Source organism: Montipora foliosa, chromosome 7 (genome assembly GCF_036669935.1).
Source record: "Montipora foliosa isolate CH-2021 chromosome 7, ASM3666993v2, whole genome shotgun sequence".
In the NCBI taxonomy this organism is placed as follows: Eukaryota; Metazoa; Cnidaria; class Anthozoa; order Scleractinia; family Acroporidae; genus Montipora; species Montipora foliosa.
In genome coordinates, this window is record NC_090875.1 from 25172561 (window position 1) to 25193744 (window position 21184).

Genomic DNA, 21184 nt, shown 5'->3' on the forward strand with positions numbered 1-21184 from the left:
GGCTTTTCTTTTTATTTAACATATCTTTACATATTGTGTATTTAGTTATGTAGCTGTAAATGCTATGTATTTTCGCTGTAAATATAATGTCTCGAATATATTAGCTCTTCCAGTTATTCTGAAATTGGAGATGAAATAATAAAAGTTTATGCATGCATGTATGTATGTTACCTTTAGCAGGGCGCGTGCGTACAATTTCTAATCTGCGACTTCAGTGCTTACCATATGACAGATAAAATGAATTTTGCCTTGAATATATAAGCCATCGAATTCTTAGTCTAAATTGACAAGGGCGGTCTGGAGCTGTGAGTAGGCGTGGGATTTGTCTTATATGGTTTAGGGGCCGACATATCTCTCCCTCAATGCCGTACCGGAAGGCAAGGTCGGTAGCAGAAAGCAGCGAAGGGCCAACTGCGTCCAAAAGCGATCGCACGGGCCGAAATCCCGGGATGACTCGTTTGGTACGACGCTCCAGCGCCATGTCTGGAGGTACTGCGTTTTTCTCTCTTCTTCAAACATTCCGTCCGCGCACGCGTAAATGTTCTGGCTCTCCGCCGATACCTTGTCTACCAAAAACGTTAACACGCTGCTTTTTACAAGCAATTGACATTTCAGTTGAACAGATTCTAAGGGCATAAACGTACGGTAAGAGCCACGCCTGTCTGGTCTTTTCTACACAGTGGTCACAGATGGTTTCATGCATACTGGGATGCCTAAAATGTTGTGTTGTAAACATGGCGTTTGACGAGTAAAGTTGTCTCTGTGGCCTTTCTGTGGATGAATTCCAGCACCTACCGAGACAATTTGGGCAAGTTTTTAAAGCTAAAATCTGCAATCCATGCGGTATTTTGCCGGTAGGACTGGATGACCCGACACTTATAAACCATCTATTAAAGGAGAATCGGGGATCTTTCCTCGTCATGGAATGGCACAATTACCCAGAATTCTTTTTGGCCATGAACCAGGCAATCTGACAAGCACGACACTGGCCCTCATCAAATGGCGAAGGCGCGGCCGTAGGAAAAAGTACTGAGAAGAACATCTCTAGCCAGATAATAACGAATAGCCCTTGTGTGTACTCTTAAGGTGGACTTTTGATTTCTAAACAAAGTTTTATTATAGAGAATTGGCGACAAAGTAGTGCTTTTTTCGCTGTTATTTTCGTGGCAAACAACTGGCCTTTCGTAATTTCTTCTCAAAGGAACGCTATAATGTCAATAAGAGAATACTAAGATTTATATTTGAAAATTACCTGTCCCCTTACCACTTAAGTCAAACTCTACATCTCTATGCAATAAGCGTATTTAAAATGTCCTAATATTAATGTAAAAAAGTATGTTGCTGTTGTTTTTTTTAAAGGATTTTCTTGCTTTTATCATGCAAAGATACGTTTTCTCTCCCGTCCTCTTCTTATGCATGATTTTGGCGGAAATTACATTCTGTCCCTCAATAAACCTAGAACAACCAGTCATTGTCGTAATCTTTTTTTTTTTTCTTAACTTGCACAAATCGCTATTTCATTTTATCCGTACCACTGTGTTTACTAGTTTTTACAGAGAATCCAGCGCCGCATTTTGTACAGCGGCTTTTCTTTTTATTTAACATATCTTTACATATTGTGTATTTAGTTATGTAGCTGTAAATGCTATGTATTTTCGCTGTAAATGTAATGTCTCGAGTATATTAGCTCTTGCAGTTATTCTGAAATTGGAGATGAAATAATAAAAGTTTATGCATGCATGTATGTATGTTACCTTTAGCAGGGCGCGTGCGTACAATTTCTAATCTGCGACTTCAGTGCTTACCATATGACAGATAAAATGAATTTTGTCTTGAATATATAAGCCATCGAATTCTTAGTCTAAATTGACAAGGGCGGTCTGGAGCTGTGAGTAGGCGTGGGATTTGTCTTATATGGTTTAGGGGCCGACATATCTCTCCCTCAATGCCGTACCGGGAGGCAAGGTCGGTAGCAGAAAGCAGCGAAGGGCCAACTGCGTCCAAAAGCGATCGCACGGGCCGAAATCCCGGGATGACTCGTTTGGTACGACGCTCCAGCGCCATGTCTGGAGGTACTGCGTTTTTCTCTCTTCTTCAAACATTCCGTCCGCGCACGCGTAAATGTTCTGGCTCTCCGCCGATACCTTGTCTACCAAAAACGTTAACACGCTGCTTTTTACAAGCAATTGACATTTCAGTTGAACAGATTCTAAGGGCATAAACGTACGGTAAGAGCCACGCCTGTCTGTGGTTTTCAACACAGTGGTCACAGATGGTTTCATGCATACTGGGATGCCTAAAATGTTGTGTTGTAAACATGGCGTTTGACGAGTGAAGTTGTCTCTCTGGCCTTTCGGTGGATGAATTCCAACACCTACCGAGACAATTTGGGCAAGTTTTTAAAGCTAAAATCTGCAATCCATGCGGTATTTTGCCGGTAGGACTGGATGACCCGACACTTATAAACCATCTATTAAAGGAGAATCGGGGATCTTTCCTCGTCATGGAATGGCACAATTACCCAGAATTCTTTTTGGCCATGAACCAGGCAATCTGACAAGCACGACACTGGCCCTCATCAAATGGCGAAGGCGCGGCCGTAGGAAAAAGTACTGAGAAGAACATCTCTAGCCAGATAATAACGAATAGCCCTTGTTTGTGCTGTTGATTTAGCCTTTTGTTTTCTGAACAAGTTTTTATTACAGAAAATTCCCGACAAGGTAGTTGTTTTTTCGGTGTTATTCTGCTACCAAAAATCTTGCCTTTCACAATTTTTTTTGAAAGAAACAGTATGATGTACATAAAAGGATACTGAGATTTATATTTTAGTTGTCCTCTTCCCATTTAAGTCAAACTCTTTATCTCCATGTAATGAGCGCAATCAAAATTTCCTCATGTTACTTTAAAAAGTATGCTTTTTCTTTTTTTCATTGCTATTTCAAAAAGAATGGAAAAAGAAGGTTTTTTGCTTATGTGAAAAATACGCTTTCTCCCTCGTGCTTTTCTTATGCAAGGTCTATGCTGAAATTATATTCTGTGACTCACTTAACCTAGAACAACTACCTCCATTTATTGTGTTAGTTCTTTTTCTTACGTATTAGCTAAGTTGCGGAATGCGCTACCTGATTTTATCCGTACCATTGAGTTCACTGGTTTTAAAAGAGAATCGAGGGTTCCATTTTGTACAAAGGATTTCCTTTTAATTAGTAAAAAGAGTAGATCAGCGTAAACGTGGTTTACATAGAGTATATGAGTGTTATCGTGGTAGAATGATGTTAAAACGTGGGGTAGATAAAACCGCAACTTAGGGTAGATGAGGATAACTGACGATGTTAACGTAGAGTATGTGAGGGTTAATGTGATAGAACGAGGTTAATTTGGGGTAGATGAAGGGTAACCAGGTATAAAGTTGACAACTAAAGATAATTGTGGTTTATTTGTTTATATTTGAGTTTTCCTTCAGTATTCGCACACTGAAGATTGTGTATTTTTAAAGGAACGAGCAGTGTCACAGGAAGCAAAACCTGAGTCTACCCCCTCAGAGAAGAATTTGTTGCTCTCGACCCTAGTCCTAGGTGGCGTGAACAAGATGTATTTTCCTATTCTATTGGGAAAAAATGTCAAATTCTAAGGATGGCTGGGTAGAAAGCACCATGCAAGAGTATATATAATCTTTTCCAGGAAATGATATTGACTCCTGTTGCTAACCTTCATGACGTGATGTAGACGTGGCCATTGGTGGATCAGCTTTGTATAAATTCACGTTGAAGAGCACACGGTGCTTCTTTTCATCAATTTCAACATCACGGTAGGGTGCAGTAACCCCCTTACCCTAATAAAACAAATGAGTGCAGACTCAATGTGGCTATAACCAGTTACAACTCCCAGAAAGCTGTACTATTTGGAAGGAGTAACTCTATGACAATTTATCACCAAACAGCTATGTTGAATTTGGTATGTTGGTACAAATGTTGCGTGACAAAGTATGCTTCGGCTTGAGTGATACAAGGGTCTGCAAGCACTCTAGTCGTAACGGTACTGTAAGAAAACAAGAGTTCTTAGCAGCTGTGAGGCTTGACCACAACACAGTGTCATCGAAGGAGAAGGAAGGAGGCATAGAAAGAAGTTTAGAGGAGGGTTTGTGACACAAGAAGAACCTTGTGCGAAATGACGAAGATGGTGGCTGTTGTTCACTCAGCTCTCAAGTTGGGCCAACGCTCAAATACAGTAAGGAGCAGGTATACTTTATAGTGACTTTCCTTTCTATGCAGACATTTATACATAGGTCAGGCAGAATCCAATATAACCCCACCATTGTCAAAAATGAGAATATGCACACAATGTCTTTTAGCCATATGTATGGAAACCAGAAGTGACCTGTTTTCCTTTTCACATTATCTTGACATTACAAAATTTACATTGCTACAATCTTGCGTCGAGAAAATGTGAGGCCCTAATTTGTCGGTGTGATAAAGATTAAATTCTTCCTACTTTCCAACCCCTCTTCCCCTATTTGAATGTTGTGTAAGAAATGGCCAAAACTTTGCACCACAGTAACAACATTGATATGGGGGAGAGGGGTGGGGAGGACCAATCATTATATTTTGTGAGTGCATGTCAAATGATGTTCAAGCAGGTTAATTTTTCCCAAGAGTTGATTACCTCATCAGTACTAAAGAAGATAAATTAGTTTAAAATCTGGAAGGCATTACTGTCCTGGCATGTAAAATGTTTATTTTGATTTTTCATCTGTGCCTTGAAAACTTGCCTCACTAACTTGCTCACTAATAATGTCTTGGTCATCAATTAGAAAATATGAAGCTGTCCATGCGTTGAGCACAGGCTAGCAAAAAGCTTCCAAACAATGAAAAGACCATGTATAAGTGCTTGATCAAGTGCTTCCTCTTTTGACTTTAGTAAGTTTTACATGGCACTTCACATCAGCAAAGTGACATTTCTATGAAATGAAATCTGCAAAATTGTTACTTAAAAAAAAAAGCGGACTAAAAAGAGTTTTTCTTTGTTGTATTGATTGTCTTTCATTGCAGTTACAAGGTTTTATAACCTAATTCAGTTGCCTTTGGTTTGATACCCTGAAAAGAAAAAGCACCTGTTAAAGGAAAATAGTGTTAGTACCTGTGGAGGCAATTAATCTTTGTTAGAAAGTGAAGAGACTGCCAAATGGTTTTTATCTATTTTATTTGTGATGCCTCAGTACAACATATTACCATCTTTTGTTTGATACATTACGGTCAAACCCTGAAAAATAAAAGCACCTGTTGGTACAAAGTTGTGTTAGAACCTGTGGAGGCAATGAATTGTTGAGTTCTTTATTTGTGCAGTACTTCATTTGCTCTTTGTGTTAATTGTCTTTAAATGACCAGCTTGACAACAAGTTCACTGTTCAAAATTTTATTTATTTCTTTTTAATAGTTACAAAGCATCTTTGCCATTATTTATTATTAAGTACTCCACTGCTTTTGAAGATGTTGATGGTAGGGTGCGCTCCTATGCTGGAAAAATTTGGGTGCCTGGCAAAACCAAGAATATTTTCAGGGCTTTGCAGGCCATTGTCATTGTCATAGTGAATGGCCGTTGCTTCACGTGGTCATAGCGGTATACTGTAGTAAAATGATCGAAGTGTCGACGATGAATCGAATAGTGAATCCGGTAACACAGTGTAGGCGACAGCAACGAGAGATCGAATGAAGTGTGTGTTCAGAATCGGTTGGAAAATACAAATTAAAGTTCCACATACCTCATGCCAGATTGTAGTGTCTTGCCTCAGACCCATTGACATGGTACAACTTTTGATGCCAAGGGGTAGTGCAGTGTGGTGCACTGCTATCCCCAAGGTCGGGCCTATGCCAGGTTAGAATCCTGGTCTGTTTCAATTTCTGAAACAGTTTTTGAAAAAACAAAAGTTGTGCCATGAAAATTAACCTTACCTTTTCTGGGTTGCTGTTAGGTAGTACTCTCCATTTCAGCCTCGTTGATGTTGTTTTGCCAGGACTTCACTTACCCGAAAATGGGAACCAACCAGTCAGTTATTAAGTATTGACAGCTTTTTCAACATGCATTAAATTTTAAAAATCCCCTTTGATGATAAACCCGTTTTGGATTCGAAAGAATTTAATTTTTGGTGAAAGAAAATGCCAAAGGTTTTTCATGTGCCTCGTGCAAGTTGAAGCAGCTGTGTATTTTTAAAATTAAATGAAAGTTGTAATATCTATTCTGTCAATATCAATAGGTATTAAAACTATTTGGGTTAATTTAAAGTGATGTCCTATTATCCTCACCTCTGTTTTAAGTGGTCTTTGCCTCATTGGCAGCTACTCTAACTACTTAACAGGATTCTTTTCAAAAGTAGTATCTTGATTATTCATGTCTTCAGCTGGCTGGTTCCAGTGCAATTCCACAGCTGGGACTGTTGCTGATGCTTGCAATTTGCAGATGTTTAATGTGACTACTACTAGTGCTGCTGCCTGCCATATGCAATGCAGGGCTTTTTGACAGGAGTTTCCCTTCACAAGGTAAAGCTAACAAAGAGGCAATAGTTATTGTCAATGTCTCAGTGTTACCACTACCATAGTGAAAAAAATCCTCCCATCTCACTATCGTGGAGTGCTAACTATATATAACTGACTGCCTTTCCTTGTGGTCTTCAGGTGAGATTCATCCTTGTTAGTCAGTCATTCTTACCATGATAATATTTAAAAAAAGCTTAGACTAGGGTGTGTGGATTGTCCCATGAATTCCCTCGGGTAAGCTGTAAATGAGGTGTCTGTTCTTAATGAAGCAATTTAAGAGAAAGAACACAGGCTCATCACAGCTTACCGTAGTGAGTACTTAGTTGAAATCTATGGTTTACCTAACCTATCCCCGCAATGCTGAAGTAAGTAGTTGCCACATTGCCATTGTGAATTAACTTTTGTTTGGCCAAACTGAATTGTCTCAGTCTGAAGTTTACTTTTTAAAGATCACAATCACTTGGAAAAATGATTTTGTACAGGCAAGACATAAAGCCACAACAGACATTGCGAGCCTAACCTAGCTGTGTTAAGTTTGACTACAGAGACCACTCCATTTGAAGGAAGTTCCCAAATGAGATCTCCCCACAAAATTGGTATGGCCGGTTATCTTAATCAATGTTAGTGTCTGGTTGAACCTCACGAGATTAAACCTTCACTTGACTCAGCACTGGGTCTGGCAAGTGAAGTGTATCATGTGAAGAAATTCAATTTCAATGCACGCAACTAAGCAGGAGAACGTGTGGAAGATGAAGTCTTCGTTTGTAGAAAAAGTATCACGAACTCCATTTGTAGATGACCATTCAAGTGACATCCAAGCAAAGTCTCTGGAAAGAGCAACTAAGAAGGGAAGCTTGTGGAAGATGAAGTCTTCATTGGTAGAAAAACATTTCTGGAACTCTAATTGCAGGTGACCAACAAGGTGACCTCAGATTGAATTATTGGAAGAGAAAGTGCAGTCCTTTAAGCCAAAACGAAGATGAAAAAGCCGAAAAGAGTACTGGACGATACCGAAAAGGCCGATCAAATCCACTCGTGAACCGAGAGACCTGCAAAGGAACCCAAACGTAATGGGAGCCTAAGGGGAGGAGCCATCCCGTACCATGGGTGTCGTTAACTAATCTAACTACAATAATTATTTAGTTAAGCCGAATGAAGAAGCCAATTGACTTCTTACCGAATGCATGTGTGTGCAAAGTATGCTTTGTAAGATTCAACCAGAGCTTAATTATTTTAACCCCCCATACCCCAACCCATACAAAAGTCAACTTACTGCAATAATGCATCTTTCATCAAAGTGCTGCAAATGACTTGCCTGGGCTGATCAGAAGCAATTCACTGTGTTTTACAGGATACCAAGCCGAGGGTACCGTAAAGTGGATTGGCAGTCTGCAACAGTGGTGGAATCTGTTCTGGGTGGATCGAAACTCAAATCGTTCTGTCTGATGTCCAGTGGGCTATTCATCAGTTGAGTTCCTGGTATTAAAAGCAAAGATAATATAGTTTAATTAACTTGTTCTTGATTAAGATGAGATGATATTGATATTTTCATGTAAGAAATGAAACTAGGAATTGTATAATAACTTGAAGTACATAAGGTTTTCATTTATGTTTGAACATTTACATTGAGACATGTGTTCTGAATTGTAGAGCCTATACAATTTCTTTTGGATTCAATACCACGAATAAAGCTTTGTCTTGAGTTATTATTGTTCAAAGCAGAGTAGCATGAAACCATGTCTGACAGCTTTGTCTTTTTTTAGCAAGCAAGTGCAGCATTTATTCCGAGAGTTCAGCCGTTCAAACTGAGCAACAAGGTAAATGTAATTTAAATTTGTTGTGATCGTATTTAAATAAACCTGTTGTCTTTAGCTTGCCCCATATGGTGCTAATTGTTTACTGCACACGGTACTCTTCCTTCAGCCTTACTTCATAACTTTCTGTTACTAATGTACACATGTACATAATAATTATTATGAAAATTGTTGTACTTAGTCTTGTCTCATGTCTTTGAGATGTTGTTCGATATGTGGAGCTAATGGCAAGAAATGAGATAATGTCCATTTTAAAATTACAGGAGGCAAAATTCAACCTAAAATCTGCTTTTTCACATAAATGCGATGTGCTTTTCAAATTTTTCGCTTACCTTTTTTGGAGTAATGAAGTTCAGTGGGAAATAGCACTCCAAAAGGGGCAGGGGCGTGCTAACTCCCTGAGGACCATGCTGAGGCCCCTTTAAATTTGTACCCCATATACACAATTCAGGAACTTCTGTGTGTTTGTTTGTCCTCCCATTAGGCTGGGTATTTCTTCAAGTTGCCATTGCTTGGCATTCTTCTTAAGTAGGGTCCTCCATCCCTTACTGCTTTCCTGATTTAGGTCTTTTTGGAGGAAGGAGCTCACTATGGCAATGGGTATGACCAAGCCAAGTTTTGCTATTGATAACCAATATGATGACCCTTTCCTTGTCAATACACAAAAGTTCTTCTTTATTTTAGACTTTATCTGGGCAAGAGGTGTTTAGGACTCTCCTCCAAAGCCACATTTCACAACTTTCTTGCATTTGGGCATCCTCTTTTCTCGCAGACCACCACTTGGTCCCAAAAATAAAGTGCCGCAGATGACAATCTTGATGTTTCTCAATCTCATTTATTCTCACAGTATCCATCTTGCAACTGTGTAATTAAATTCTCATACAGTTTAGGTTCGTACCGTGGCTTCATTGTTTGCCTTCAAAGAATATTGGAAATTCCTCACCAGGCCTTCCACTGACCCTCTCACCACTTAGCACTCATTTCTTCCATTTGTCTGCAAAGTTCATTTTTCCCATGCTTTCCTCTACCATGTACCATATTTACATTGTTCCATTTTGCCTCTCTTTGTTTTGTCTATCATCTGTACTTCTCACATTGCTTCTATATGCATGTGAAACATGGACAACTTACAGCAGGCATGCGATGCAGCTTAACCATTTCTACCTAACCTGTCTTTGAAAAATCGTGAAAATCAGATGGCAAGACAGATCACAAGATACTGAGGTTCTGGAGAAGGCTGACATGACATGACTGGGTTTTACAACAAATGAAGAACCCAAGGCTTCATAGGCTTATTTCTTACGTCTTATCCAGTATTCTCCTCCCCACTTTTCCAAAGTTCAGTTTTGAGCTAAATCCATGTGTTCTGTAATGAGTTTTGAGTTGCATTCATTTGAAGATATTGATCCATGTCCTCTGTAAAGTTCTTCTTTCTATTTTATTTCCTTGTTTTCCTACTACCACATATTCTTTTCAAACTAAACTTGATGTTTGTCATGACCAGATTATGATCAGAATTGGAATCAGCCCATTAAATTGTGTTCAAACCAGATGTTACCTGTCATGATGTTCCTGCATTTACACAACTCGATTGGGAAGTCTCACCTATAATTACTGCCACCAAGGCTAAAACAACCTGCATTTAAACCATCACTTCTTTCACCAACAACTGCATTGAAATCCCCAAGTCCTCTAACATAGTTGTTCCCTTTTCCACATTTAAATATTTGATCAACATGATTATCCATTTCCTCTACTCTGCCATACAGTTGGTCTGTGGAAGGCATGCATGCAACAACAATCATAATAATTATTTACTGGGTCACCTCTTAGTCTTAATTTGACTGCCGCCCAGTTGGTTCAATTGGTTGAGCATCTGACTACTGTGTTGAGGGTCATGAGTTCAACTCTGGCCACACCAACACCCAGGGTCTGTAAATAACTCAGGAGAAAGTATTGTAATGCCATCTGCAAATGGTTAGTCTTCTCGGATAAGGACAATAAACCAAAGATCCAGTCTCACAAGCCTTGAATGTTGATAATCCTCTGGCACATAAAAGAATCCACACACATGTCACAAAAAGTGGGGTAAGTAGCTCCCCGTGTAGTGGTTAGGCCTCTTTTCATTCATTTATGGGTTGGGTGAGATCTTAAATGGAGTGATAGCGGCTGCCAGTGGCACCTGTACATGTATTTGCCGATGTCCGGTCTCACACACAGATTGATTAATTGTAAGAAGCACCTTTGAGTATGTGAATATGAAATGCGCTATATAAATTCATTCTCGTGACCATTACGGTAACCATAAGGATTCCATTTTAAGGTTCTCCTGTCTCGACACACTTTCCTGCCTTGTTGTCCCGTAGTAGGGCAACACCACTTTCTCTTCTTATACCCCCAGAGTACATTAAACACACTTCATCGCTAATAAAGTTTCCTTTTGTATTTGAAAGGCTCTTTGGTAAGACCTGGGATCTGCCTCTCCAGTCTTCCCATTTCGTACTTCTCTTGCCTTGACATTATTCTTATATTCCATACACCATTTCGAGTCATGGAAGAGGAGGATTTCGCATGTTTATCTCCTGCTCGATGTGACAGCTTCCCAAAGAAAGATCCTATTAGCGTCATCACATCCGATACCCTCTGATGTATCCATTACAAGAGTATTAATACTACAACTCTATAAGCTAGGGAACTAGGAGTAACAACTTTTGGAGGTGGTTTGGCATTGCCTTCATGAACCACAGTGGCTATCTAACCAGGGCTAGTGGATCCCAGGATACATGCCGACATCTGGCTGTACAGTGTATACGCAGTTGGCCATAGAAGACCCATCCACCAATACACCTGCCCTTTATGCTGCTCCCCATGTCTGCTGACGAACCAGACCCTGGTAACAATAAAGGGGCTACTCCAGCTTTCTTTGCGTGAGCTCCCAGGTTAGTAGAGGGATGGAGGGAACCTATATCTCCATTCCAGACGGGCTGTACAGGCAAGGTCTAGCCACTCACTTTTAAGGTTTGTTAAGTATTCTGTCTTCCCATTGGTCAGTTAATTAACCTCTTGTGAGAATTTTTCAGGGAAGCAATTAGCCTACACTAATGAACCCTACATGAAACCACAGCTGCAAAGAGATGGGTTCTTCCAAGTAAAAGATGAATTTTCCTCTTAGCAGATCATAAAATGGAAGCTTAATCATATCACACACTGGTTTGGCCATGGGCTGGGTTATCAAGCGCAAGACGTTATGTGAGGCCAAAGCCAATCTCTGAAAGTGACATGCCCTCTGATGATAGCCCTTTTGCAAAGCCCCACTGTGACGAATTGTTTAGAGAGGACTTGTTCAGGTGCTCACCTTAATAAAGTTGCACTCTGGTTTGGCCATGGGCTGGGTTATCAAGCTCAAGACGTTGTGTGAGGGCAAAGACAATCTCTTGATCAATTAGCAGCATAATCCCAGGATCCTAAAGGTAACTATGGCACTGCTTAGTTCACGTAAGGAATATTCTCAGGAACTGAAAGTTGTTGTAATTTGCACAAGAGATGAGTTGGGTAGATTTCACCTTCATCTTCTTTGATTAACTAAAACATAGTAGAAACAATCTGGAAAAGTACAAACTCAACAAGAGCTTACATTTTAGTGCAGGAGCAAGGTGGAGATAAAAGAATATGATTGTGGATCCTTGTGGGGTCAAGGAACCTCATCACCATCAACCAAAGGGCAATACCTTTCAATGTTCACAGTGACTGGGAAAGAGAAACAGTCACTTCTGGTCAGTTGGTAAACGAAAATGGCAAAAGGTGATGAAATTCAGTTCAAGAGGCAGGCATGTATAATGACCTTGTGTTTGCAAATATCTTTGGTCAATCTAAAAAACTTAAGAAGGTGGACCTGGCAGGGCATCTGTTGGAATCACACAAGAAATGTTATTATGGGATAAGTTCCTTGTGAAAAAATGGTTTTCAAGACAATGAAAGACCTTTTTGCCTACAAACTCTTGGAGTAGTGCTCATGATCTTTTAACAAATTGCTCTTTAGTATGTGCTTGAGCAAGTGCAGAAATACCGATCAACTAACTTGTTCCATCCACATCATGCATACATGTACTGATTAACCCTTTTCAAGAGCAAATGAAGGGATTGTGGGCTGTGAAGAGATTTTATATTGCATAGTGCAGCAATAGTATTGATGGAAGCAAAGTTAATTCAGTGATAGAGGGTGCTAGAATGACCTTCCAGTCTACACACTCAACTCCACAAGGAAAATCCTGTTTGAAATGATTGGCTCAAGCTCAGTCTCCATCTTAGATATTGCACACAATGTGGAAGAGGTTCTTTTTGTGGTCAGAGTTCCTCAAAACAGAGTTTCAATCTCAAAATAGTGTGTACTCTACCAGGGAAATCTTCATGTTGTAAGCAACAGTAAGGAAGTCTAACATGAGTACCAGCAAGAGGTGTAAGGATATTGTCATAAAATGCTGCTTAGCCCTGAGAGCACAAGAGTTTATTGGAGTGGAATCACTGCATCTCTTGTGATTCCAAAAATGACATCAAGGTTAGAGAAACAATAAAGGTCACATTACTGCACAATTGAGACTCCTGGCAAGTAAACAAGTTTAAAAAGTTAGCTGTGTTTAATTTGTACATGTTAATGGAATTAACTGTAAATTAAGGCATTTGCAACAGGTAATAATGGGTTTGAATCCCAAGTACAGTGTATTGCTTAAGTCCTCTCTTTTTTAATGTTTCTAAAGTCTATATTGAACTTTGAAAGGGCTTGCTGAATAATGATCCACCATGCTTTGTCTGTAAGTCCTCGTTTCCAAACTTCAGTACCCCTATGATAATAGAGACACACCAACAAGTTGTTTCTAGTGTTGCCTTCTGATGTGAGAGGGTCATGGGGAGTACGCTCTAAGATTTGAAGGTTTAACTTGACAAAATAGTCAATTTTCAAACTCATTTTTCAGTTTGAAGCTCAAAAAATTAACTCTCTCAGGTAGTGTCTTCTGCTACTATATCATGTACTCTTAAAGCCAATTCCACTACTGGCTTCAAATAATAATACAAGGAACAGTACTTTTCTATGGAAAAAAAAGGAGCTAAAACAAATGGCAGTCATTATACTTACAGACCATCTAGTACTTGATCAAGTGCTTCTTCGTTTGACTGAAGTTACTTCTGCAGTGTTTCCAAGTACACATTTGTATGGAAGTGAACCTTGAAGTAAATAATGAGGTTAATTTTTATAAACAACACCCTGTTTGTAACGACTTACCTTCTTGTTCAAAAAGATCATTATGGCATCTGGTCATGTGTCATTGCTGATTATTCTAAATATGAAATTTCCTGAAACAGAATCACAGTCAGTTTTACATGGCACTTCACATCAGCAAAGTGACATTTCCATGAAGTGAGATCTGCAAAATTGTTACTTTTAAAAAAAGGTAGACTGACAAGAGTTTTTCTTTGTTTTATTGATTGTCTTTCATTGCAGTTACAAGGTTTTATAACTAATTCAGTTGCATTTGGTTTGATACCCTGAAAAGAAAAAGCACCTGTTGAAGAAAAACTGTGTTAGTACCTGTGGAAACAATTAATCTTTGTTAGAAAGTGAAGAGACTGCCAGATGGTTTTTATTTCTTTTATTTGTGATACCTCAGTACAACATATTACAGTCTTTTTTGTGATACATTACTGTCAAACCCTGAAAAGTAAAAGCACCTTTTGGCACAAAGTTGTGTTAGAACCTGTGGAGGCAATGAATTGTTGAGTTCTTTATTTGTGCAGTACTTCATTATCTCTTTGTGTTACTTGTCTTTAAATGACCAGATGACAACAAGTTCAGTGTTCAAATGTTTATTTATGTCTTTTTAATAGTTACAAAGCATCCTTGACATTATTTATTATTAAATACTCCACTGCTTTTGAAGATGTTGATGGTAGGGTGCGCACCTATGCTGGAAAAATTTGGGTGCCTGGCAAAACCAAGAATATTTTCAGGGCTTTGCAGGCCATTGTCATTGTCATAGTGAATGGCCGTTGCTTCACATGGTCATAGCTGTATAGTAGTAAAATGTTCCAAGTGTCGACGATGAATCGAATAGTGAATCCGGTAACACAGTATAGGCGACAGCAACGAGAGATCAAATGAAGTGTGTGTTCGGAATCGGCAGAAAATTAAAGTTCCACATACCTCATGCCAGGTTGTAGTGTCTTGCCTCAGACCCATTGACATGGTACAACTTTTGTTCCCAAGGGGTAGTGCAGTTTGGTGCACTGCTATCCCCAAGGTTGGGCCCATGCCAGGTTAGAATCCTGGTCTGTTTCAATTCCTGAAACAGTTTTTGAAAAAACAAAAGTTGTGCCATGAAAATAAGCCTTACCTTTTCTGGGTTGCTGTTAGGTAGTAGTCTCCATTTCAGCCTCCTTGATGTTGTTTTGCCAGGACTTCACTTACCCGAAAATGGGAACCAACCAGCCACTTATTAAGTATTGACAGCTTTTTCAACACGCGTTAAATTTTAAAAATCCCCTTTGATGATAAACCCGTTTTTGATTCGAAAGAATTTAATTTTTAGTGAAAGAAAATGCCAAAGGTTTTTTATGTACCTCGTGCAAGTTGAAGCAGCTGTGTATTTTTTAAATTAAATGAAAGTTGTAATATCTATTCTGTCAATATCAATAGGTATTAAAACTATTTGGGTTAATTTAAAGTGATGTCCTTTTATCCTCACCTCTGTTTTAAGTGGTCTTTGCCTCATTGGCAGCTACTCTAGTTACTTAACAGGATTCTTTTCAAAAGTAGTATCTTGATTATTCATGTCTTCAGCTGGCTGGTTCCAGTGCAATTCCACAGCTGGGACTGTTGCTGATGCTTGCAATTTGCAGATGTTTAATGTGACTACTACTAGTGCTGCTGCCTGCCATATGCAATGCAGGGCTTTTTGACAGGAGTTTCCCTTCACAAGGTAAAGCTAACAAAGAGGCAATAGTTATTGTCAATGTCTCAGTGTTACCACTACCATAGTGAAAAAAATCCTCCCATCTCACTCTCATGGAATGAGAACTATAACTGACTGCCTTTCCTCTTGGTCTTCTGGTCAGATTCATCCTTGTTAGTCAGTCATCGTTACCATGATAATATTTAAAAAAATCTTAGACTAGGGTGTGTGGATTGTCCCATGAATTCCCTCGGGTAACCTGTAAATGAGGTGTCTGTTCTTAATGAAGCAATTTAAGAGAAAGAACACAGGCTCATCACAGCTTACCGTAGTGAGTACTTAGTTGAAATCTATGATTTACCTACAGTGTAACCTATCCCCGCAATGCTGAAGTAAGTAGTTGCCACATTGCCATTGTGAATTAACTTTTGTTTGGCCAAACTGAATTGTCTCAGTCTGAAGTTTAGTTTTTAAAGATCACGATCACTTGGAAAAATCATTTGGTACAGGCAAGACGTAAAGCCACAACAGACATTGCGAGCCTAACCTAGCTGTGTTAAGTTTGACTGCAGAGACCACTCCACTTGAAGGAAGTTCCCAAATGAGATCTCCCCACAAAATAGGAATGGCCTGTTATCTTAATCAATGTTAGTGTCTGGTTGAACCTTACGAGATTAAACCTTCACTTAACTCAGCACTGGGTCTGGCAAGTGAAGTGTATCATGTGAAGAAATTCAATTTTAATGCACGCAACTAAGCGGGACAACTTGTGGAAGATCAAGTCTTGGTTTGTAGAAAAAATGTCAGGAACTCCATTTGTAGATGAACATCCAAGTGACATCCAAGCAAAGTCTCTGGAAAGAGCAAGTAAGAAGGGAAGCTTGTGGAAGATGAAGTCTTCATTGGTAGAAAAACATTTCAGGAACTCTAATTGCAGGTGACCAACAAGGTGACCTCAGATCGAAGTATTGGAAGAGAAAGTGCAGTCCTTTAAGCCAAAATGAAGATGAAAAAGCCGAAAAGAGTACTTGACGATACCGAAAAGGCCGATCAAATCCACTCGTGAACCGAGAGACCTGCAAAGGAACCCAAACGTAATGGGAGCCTAAGGGGAGGAGCCATCCCGTACCATGGGTGTCGTTAACTAATCTAACTACAATAATTATTTAGTTAAGCCGAATGAAGAAGCCAATTGACTTCTTACCGAATGCATGTGTGTGCAAAGTATGCTTTGTAAGATTCAACCAGAGCTTAATTATTTTAACCCCCCATACCCCAACCCATACAAAAGTCAACTTACTGCAATAATGCATCTTTCATCAAAGTGCTGCAAATGACTTGCCTGGGCTGATCAGAAGCAATATGCTGTGTTTTACAGGATACCAAGCCGAGGGTACCGTAAAGTGGATTGGCCGTCTGCAACAGTGGTGGATCGAAACTCAAATCGTTCTGTCTGATGTCCAGTGGGCTATTCATCAGTTGAGTTCCTGGTATTAAAAGCAAAGATAATATAGTTTAATTAACTTGTTCTTGATTAAGATGAGATGATATTGATATTTTCATGTAAGAAATGAAACTAGGAATTGTATAATAACTTGAAGTACATAAGGTTTTCATTTATGTTTGAACATTTACATTGAGACATGTGTTCTGAATTGTAGAGCCTATACAATTTCTTTTGGATTCAATACCACGAATAAAGCTTTGTCTTGAGTTATTATTGTTCAAAGCAGAGTAGCATGAAACCATGTCTGACAGCTTTGTCTTTTTTTAGCAAGCAAGTGCAGCATTTATTCCGAGAGTTCAGCCGTTCAAACTGAGCAACAAGGTAAATGTAATTTAAATTTGTTGTGATCGTATTTAAATAAACCTGTTGTCTTTAGCTTGCCCCATATGGTGCTAATTGTTTACTGCACACGGTACTCTTCCTTCAGCCTTACTTCATAACTTTCTGTTACTAATGTACACATGTACATAATAATTATTATGAAAATTGTTGTACTTAGTCTTGTCTCATGTCTTTGAGATGTTGTTCGATATGTGGAGCTAATGGCAAGAAATGAGATAATGTCCATTTTAAAATTACAGGAGGCAAAATTCAACCTAAAATCTGCTTTTTCACATAAATGCGATGTGCTTTTCAAATTTTTCGCTTACCTTTTTTGGAGTAATGAAGTTCAGTGGGAAATAGCACTCCAAAAGGGGCAGGGGCGTGCTAACTCCCTGAGGACCATGCTGAGGCCCCTTTAAATTTGTACCCCATATACACAATTCAGGAACTTCTGTGTGTTTGTTTGTCCTCCCATTAGGCTGGGTATTTCTTCAAGTTGCCATTGCTTGGCATTCTTCTTAAGTAGGGTCCTCCATCCCTTACTGCTTTCCTGATTTAGGTCTTTTTGGAGGAAGGAGCTCACTATGGCAATGGGTATGACCAAGCCAAGTTTTGCTATTGATAACCAATATGATGACCCTTTCCTTGTCAATACACAAAAGTTCTTCTTTATTTTAGACTTTATCTGGGCAAGAGATGTTTAGGACTCTCCTCCAAAGCCACATTTCACAACTTTCTTGCATTTGGGCATCCTCTTTTCTCGCAGACCACCACTTGGTCCCAAAAATAAAGTGCTGCAGATGATAATCTTGATGTTTCTCAATCTCATTTATTCTCACAGTATCCATGTTGCGACTGTGTAATTAAATTCTGATACAGTTTAGGTTCGTATCTTGACTTCATTGTTTGCCTTCAAAGAAGATTAGAAATTCCTCACCAGGCCTTCCACTGACCCTCTCACCACTTAGCACTCACTTCTTCCATTTGTCTGCAAAGTTCATTTTTCCCATGCATTCCTCTACCATGTACCATATTTACATTGTTCCATTTTGCCTCTCTTTGTTTTGTCTATCATCTGTACTTCTCACATTGCTTCTATATGCATGTGAAACATGGACAACTTACAGCAGGCATGCGATGCAGCTTAACCATTTCTACCTATAACTTGTCTTTGAAAATCGTGAAAATCAGATGGCAAGACAGATCAAGAGATACTGAAGTTCTGGAGAAAACTGACATGACTGGCATCAAACAGGTGATCATAAAAGCAGAACTCAGACAGGCAGGTCATGTACGAATGTCGGAGGAAAGAATTTCCAAACCCACATTCTGCTCAGAACTCAAAGGACGTCACAGAAATCGTGGATGCCAAGAGAAAAGGAACAAGACAGTGCAGATTAAAACAAAACCTCAAGAAATGTGATATTGACAAAGAAACTTGGGAGGACCTAGCCAGAGACAGAGTTACCGGTACGTGGAGGGCTCTGATAAACAAAAGTAGCTTCCACTTTGAAGGCAATAGGATGGCCAAAGCTAACCAAAAAAGGGATTGTCATACGGAGTGACAACTCAGCCCATCTGGTAATGACTCTCAATATGAATGTCTAACATGTGATGTCAAAGCTTCTATAGGACTCAAATGCCAAATAAGGGTTTACAACAAGTGAAGAACCCAAGGCTTCATAGGCTTATTTCTTACGTCTTATCCAGTATTCTCCTCCCCACTTTTCCAAAGTTCAGTTTTGAGCTAAATCCATGTGTTCTGTAATGAGTTTTGAGTTGCATTCATTTTAAGATATTGATCCATGTCCTCTGCAAAGTTCTTCTTTCTATTTTATTTCCTTGTTTTCCTACTACCACATATTCTTTTCAAACTAAACTTGATGTTTGTCATGACCAGATTATGACCAGAATTGGAATCAGGCCATTAAATTGTGTTCAAACCAGGTGTTACCTGTCATGATGTTGCTGCATTTACACAACTCGACTGGAAAGTCTCACCTATCATTACTGCCACCAAGGCTAAAACAACCTGCATTTAAACCATCACTTCTTTCACCAACAACTGCATTGAAATCCCCAAGTCCTCTAACATAGTTGTTTCCTTTTCCACATTTAAATATTTGATCAACATGATTATCCATTTCCTCTACTCTGCCATACAGTTGGTCTGTGGAAGGCATGCATGCGACAACAATCATAATAATTATTTACTGGGTCACCTCTTAGTCTTAATTTGACTGCCGACCAGTTGGTTCAATTGGTTGAGCATCTGACTACTGTGCTGAGGGTTATGGGTGCAACTCTGGCCAGACCAACACCCAGGGTCTTTAAATAACTCAGGAGAAAGTATTGTAATGCAATCTGCAAATGGTTAGTCTTTCAAGTCTTCTCGGATAAGGACAATAAACCAAAGATCCAGTCTCACAACCCTTCAATGTTTATAATCCTGTGGGACATAAAAGAATCCACACACTTGTCACAAAAAGTGGGGCATCTAGCTCCCCGTGTAGTGGTTAGGCCTCTTTTCATTCATTTATGGGTTGGGTGAGATCTTAAATGGAGTGATAGCAGCTGCCAGTGGCACCTGTACATGTATTTGCCGATGTCCGGTCTCACACACAGATTGATTAATTGTAAGAAGCACCTTTGAGTATGTGAATATGAAATGTGCTATATAAATTCATTCTTGTGACCATTACGGTAACCATAAGGAGGCCATTTTAAGGTTCTCCTGTCTTGACACACTTTCCTGCCTTGTTGTCCCGTAGTAGGGCAACACCACTTTCTCTTCTTATACCCCCAGAGTACATTAAACGCACTTCATCGCTAATAAAGTTTCCTTTTGTCTTTGAAACGCTCTTTGGTAAGACCTGGGATCTGCCTCTCCAGTCATCCCATTTCGTACTTCTCTTGCCTTGACATTATTCTTACATTCCATACACCATTTCGACTCATGGAAGAGGAGGATTTCGCATGTTTATCTCCTTCTCGATGTGACAGCTTCCCAAAGAAAGATCCTATTAGTGTCATCACATCCGATACCCTCTGATGTATCCATTACAAGAGAATTAATACTACAACTCTATAAGCTAGGGAACTAGGCGTAACAACTTTTGGAGGTGGTTTGCCATTGCGTTCATGAACCACAGTGGCTATCTAACCAGGGCTAGTGGATCCCAGGATACATGCCAGCATCTGGCTGTACAGGGTATATGCAGTTGGCCATACAAGACCCATCCAGCAATGTGACTGCCCTTTATGCTGCTCCCCATGTCTGCTGGTGAACCAGACCCTGGTAACAACAAAGGGGGTACTCCAGCTTTCTTTGCGTGAGCTCCCAGGTTAGTAGAGGGATGGAGGGACCTTACATATCCATTCCAGACGGGCTGCATGTACAGCCAAGGTCTAGTTATTGACTGTTAAGGTTTCTTGAGTATCCTGTCTTCCCATTTGTCTGTTAATTAGCCTCTTGTGAGAATTTTTCAGGGAAGCAATTAGCCTACACTAATGAACCCTACATGAAACCACAGCTGCAAAGAGATGGGTACTTCCAAGTAAAAGATGAATTTTCCTCTTAGCAGATCATAAAATGGAAGCTTAATCACACACTGGTTTGGCCATGGGCTGGGTTATCAAGCTCAAGACGTTATGTGAGGCCAAAGGCAATCTCTGAAAGTGACATGCCCTCTAACGATAGCCCTTTTGCAAAGCCCCACTGTGACGAATTGTTTAGAGAGGACTTGTTCAGGTGCTCACCTGATTGAAGTTGCACTCTGGTTTGGCCGTGGGATGGGTTATCAAGCTCCACACGTTGTGTGAGGGCAAAGACAATTTCCTGATCAATTAGCAACATAATCCCAGGATCATTAAAGGTAACTATGGCACTGCTTAGTTCACGTAAGGAATATTCTCAGCAACTGAAAGTTGTTGTAATTTGCACAAGAGATGGGTTGGGTAGATTTCACCTTTATCTTCTTTGATTAACTAAAACATAGTAGAAACAATCTGGAAAAGTACAAACTCAACAAGAGCTTACATTTTAGTGCAGGAGCAAGGTGGAGA

The 21184-nt window shown here is 39.6% G+C and overlaps 1 protein-coding gene across 2 annotated transcripts; it reads left to right on the forward strand.

Moving 5' to 3' along the window:
- The first annotated feature begins 3617 nt into the window (after nt 1-3617).
- LOC138010507 (uncharacterized) lies at nt 3618-20821 on the forward strand. 2 transcript variants are annotated; one of them, XM_068857488.1, is made up of 6 exons: nt 3618-4238; nt 7882-7997; nt 8294-8347; nt 16667-16778; nt 17063-17116; nt 20704-20821. In XM_068857488.1, the coding sequence occupies exons 1-5, from the start codon at nt 4168-4170 to the stop codon at nt 17106-17108; spliced, it is 399 nt and encodes a 132-aa protein (XP_068713589.1). In that variant the 5' UTR covers nt 3618-4167; the 3' UTR covers nt 17109-17116; nt 20704-20821. The 2 variants fall into 2 exon arrangements, 1 of the variants encoding a protein (XP_068713589.1); XR_011124487.1 differs by lacking the exons at nt 16667-16778; nt 17063-17116; nt 20704-20821 and adding exons at nt 6395-6533; nt 11520-11795 and having other exon boundaries at nt 7882-8009.
- Nucleotides 20822-21184: the final 363 nt, after the last annotated feature.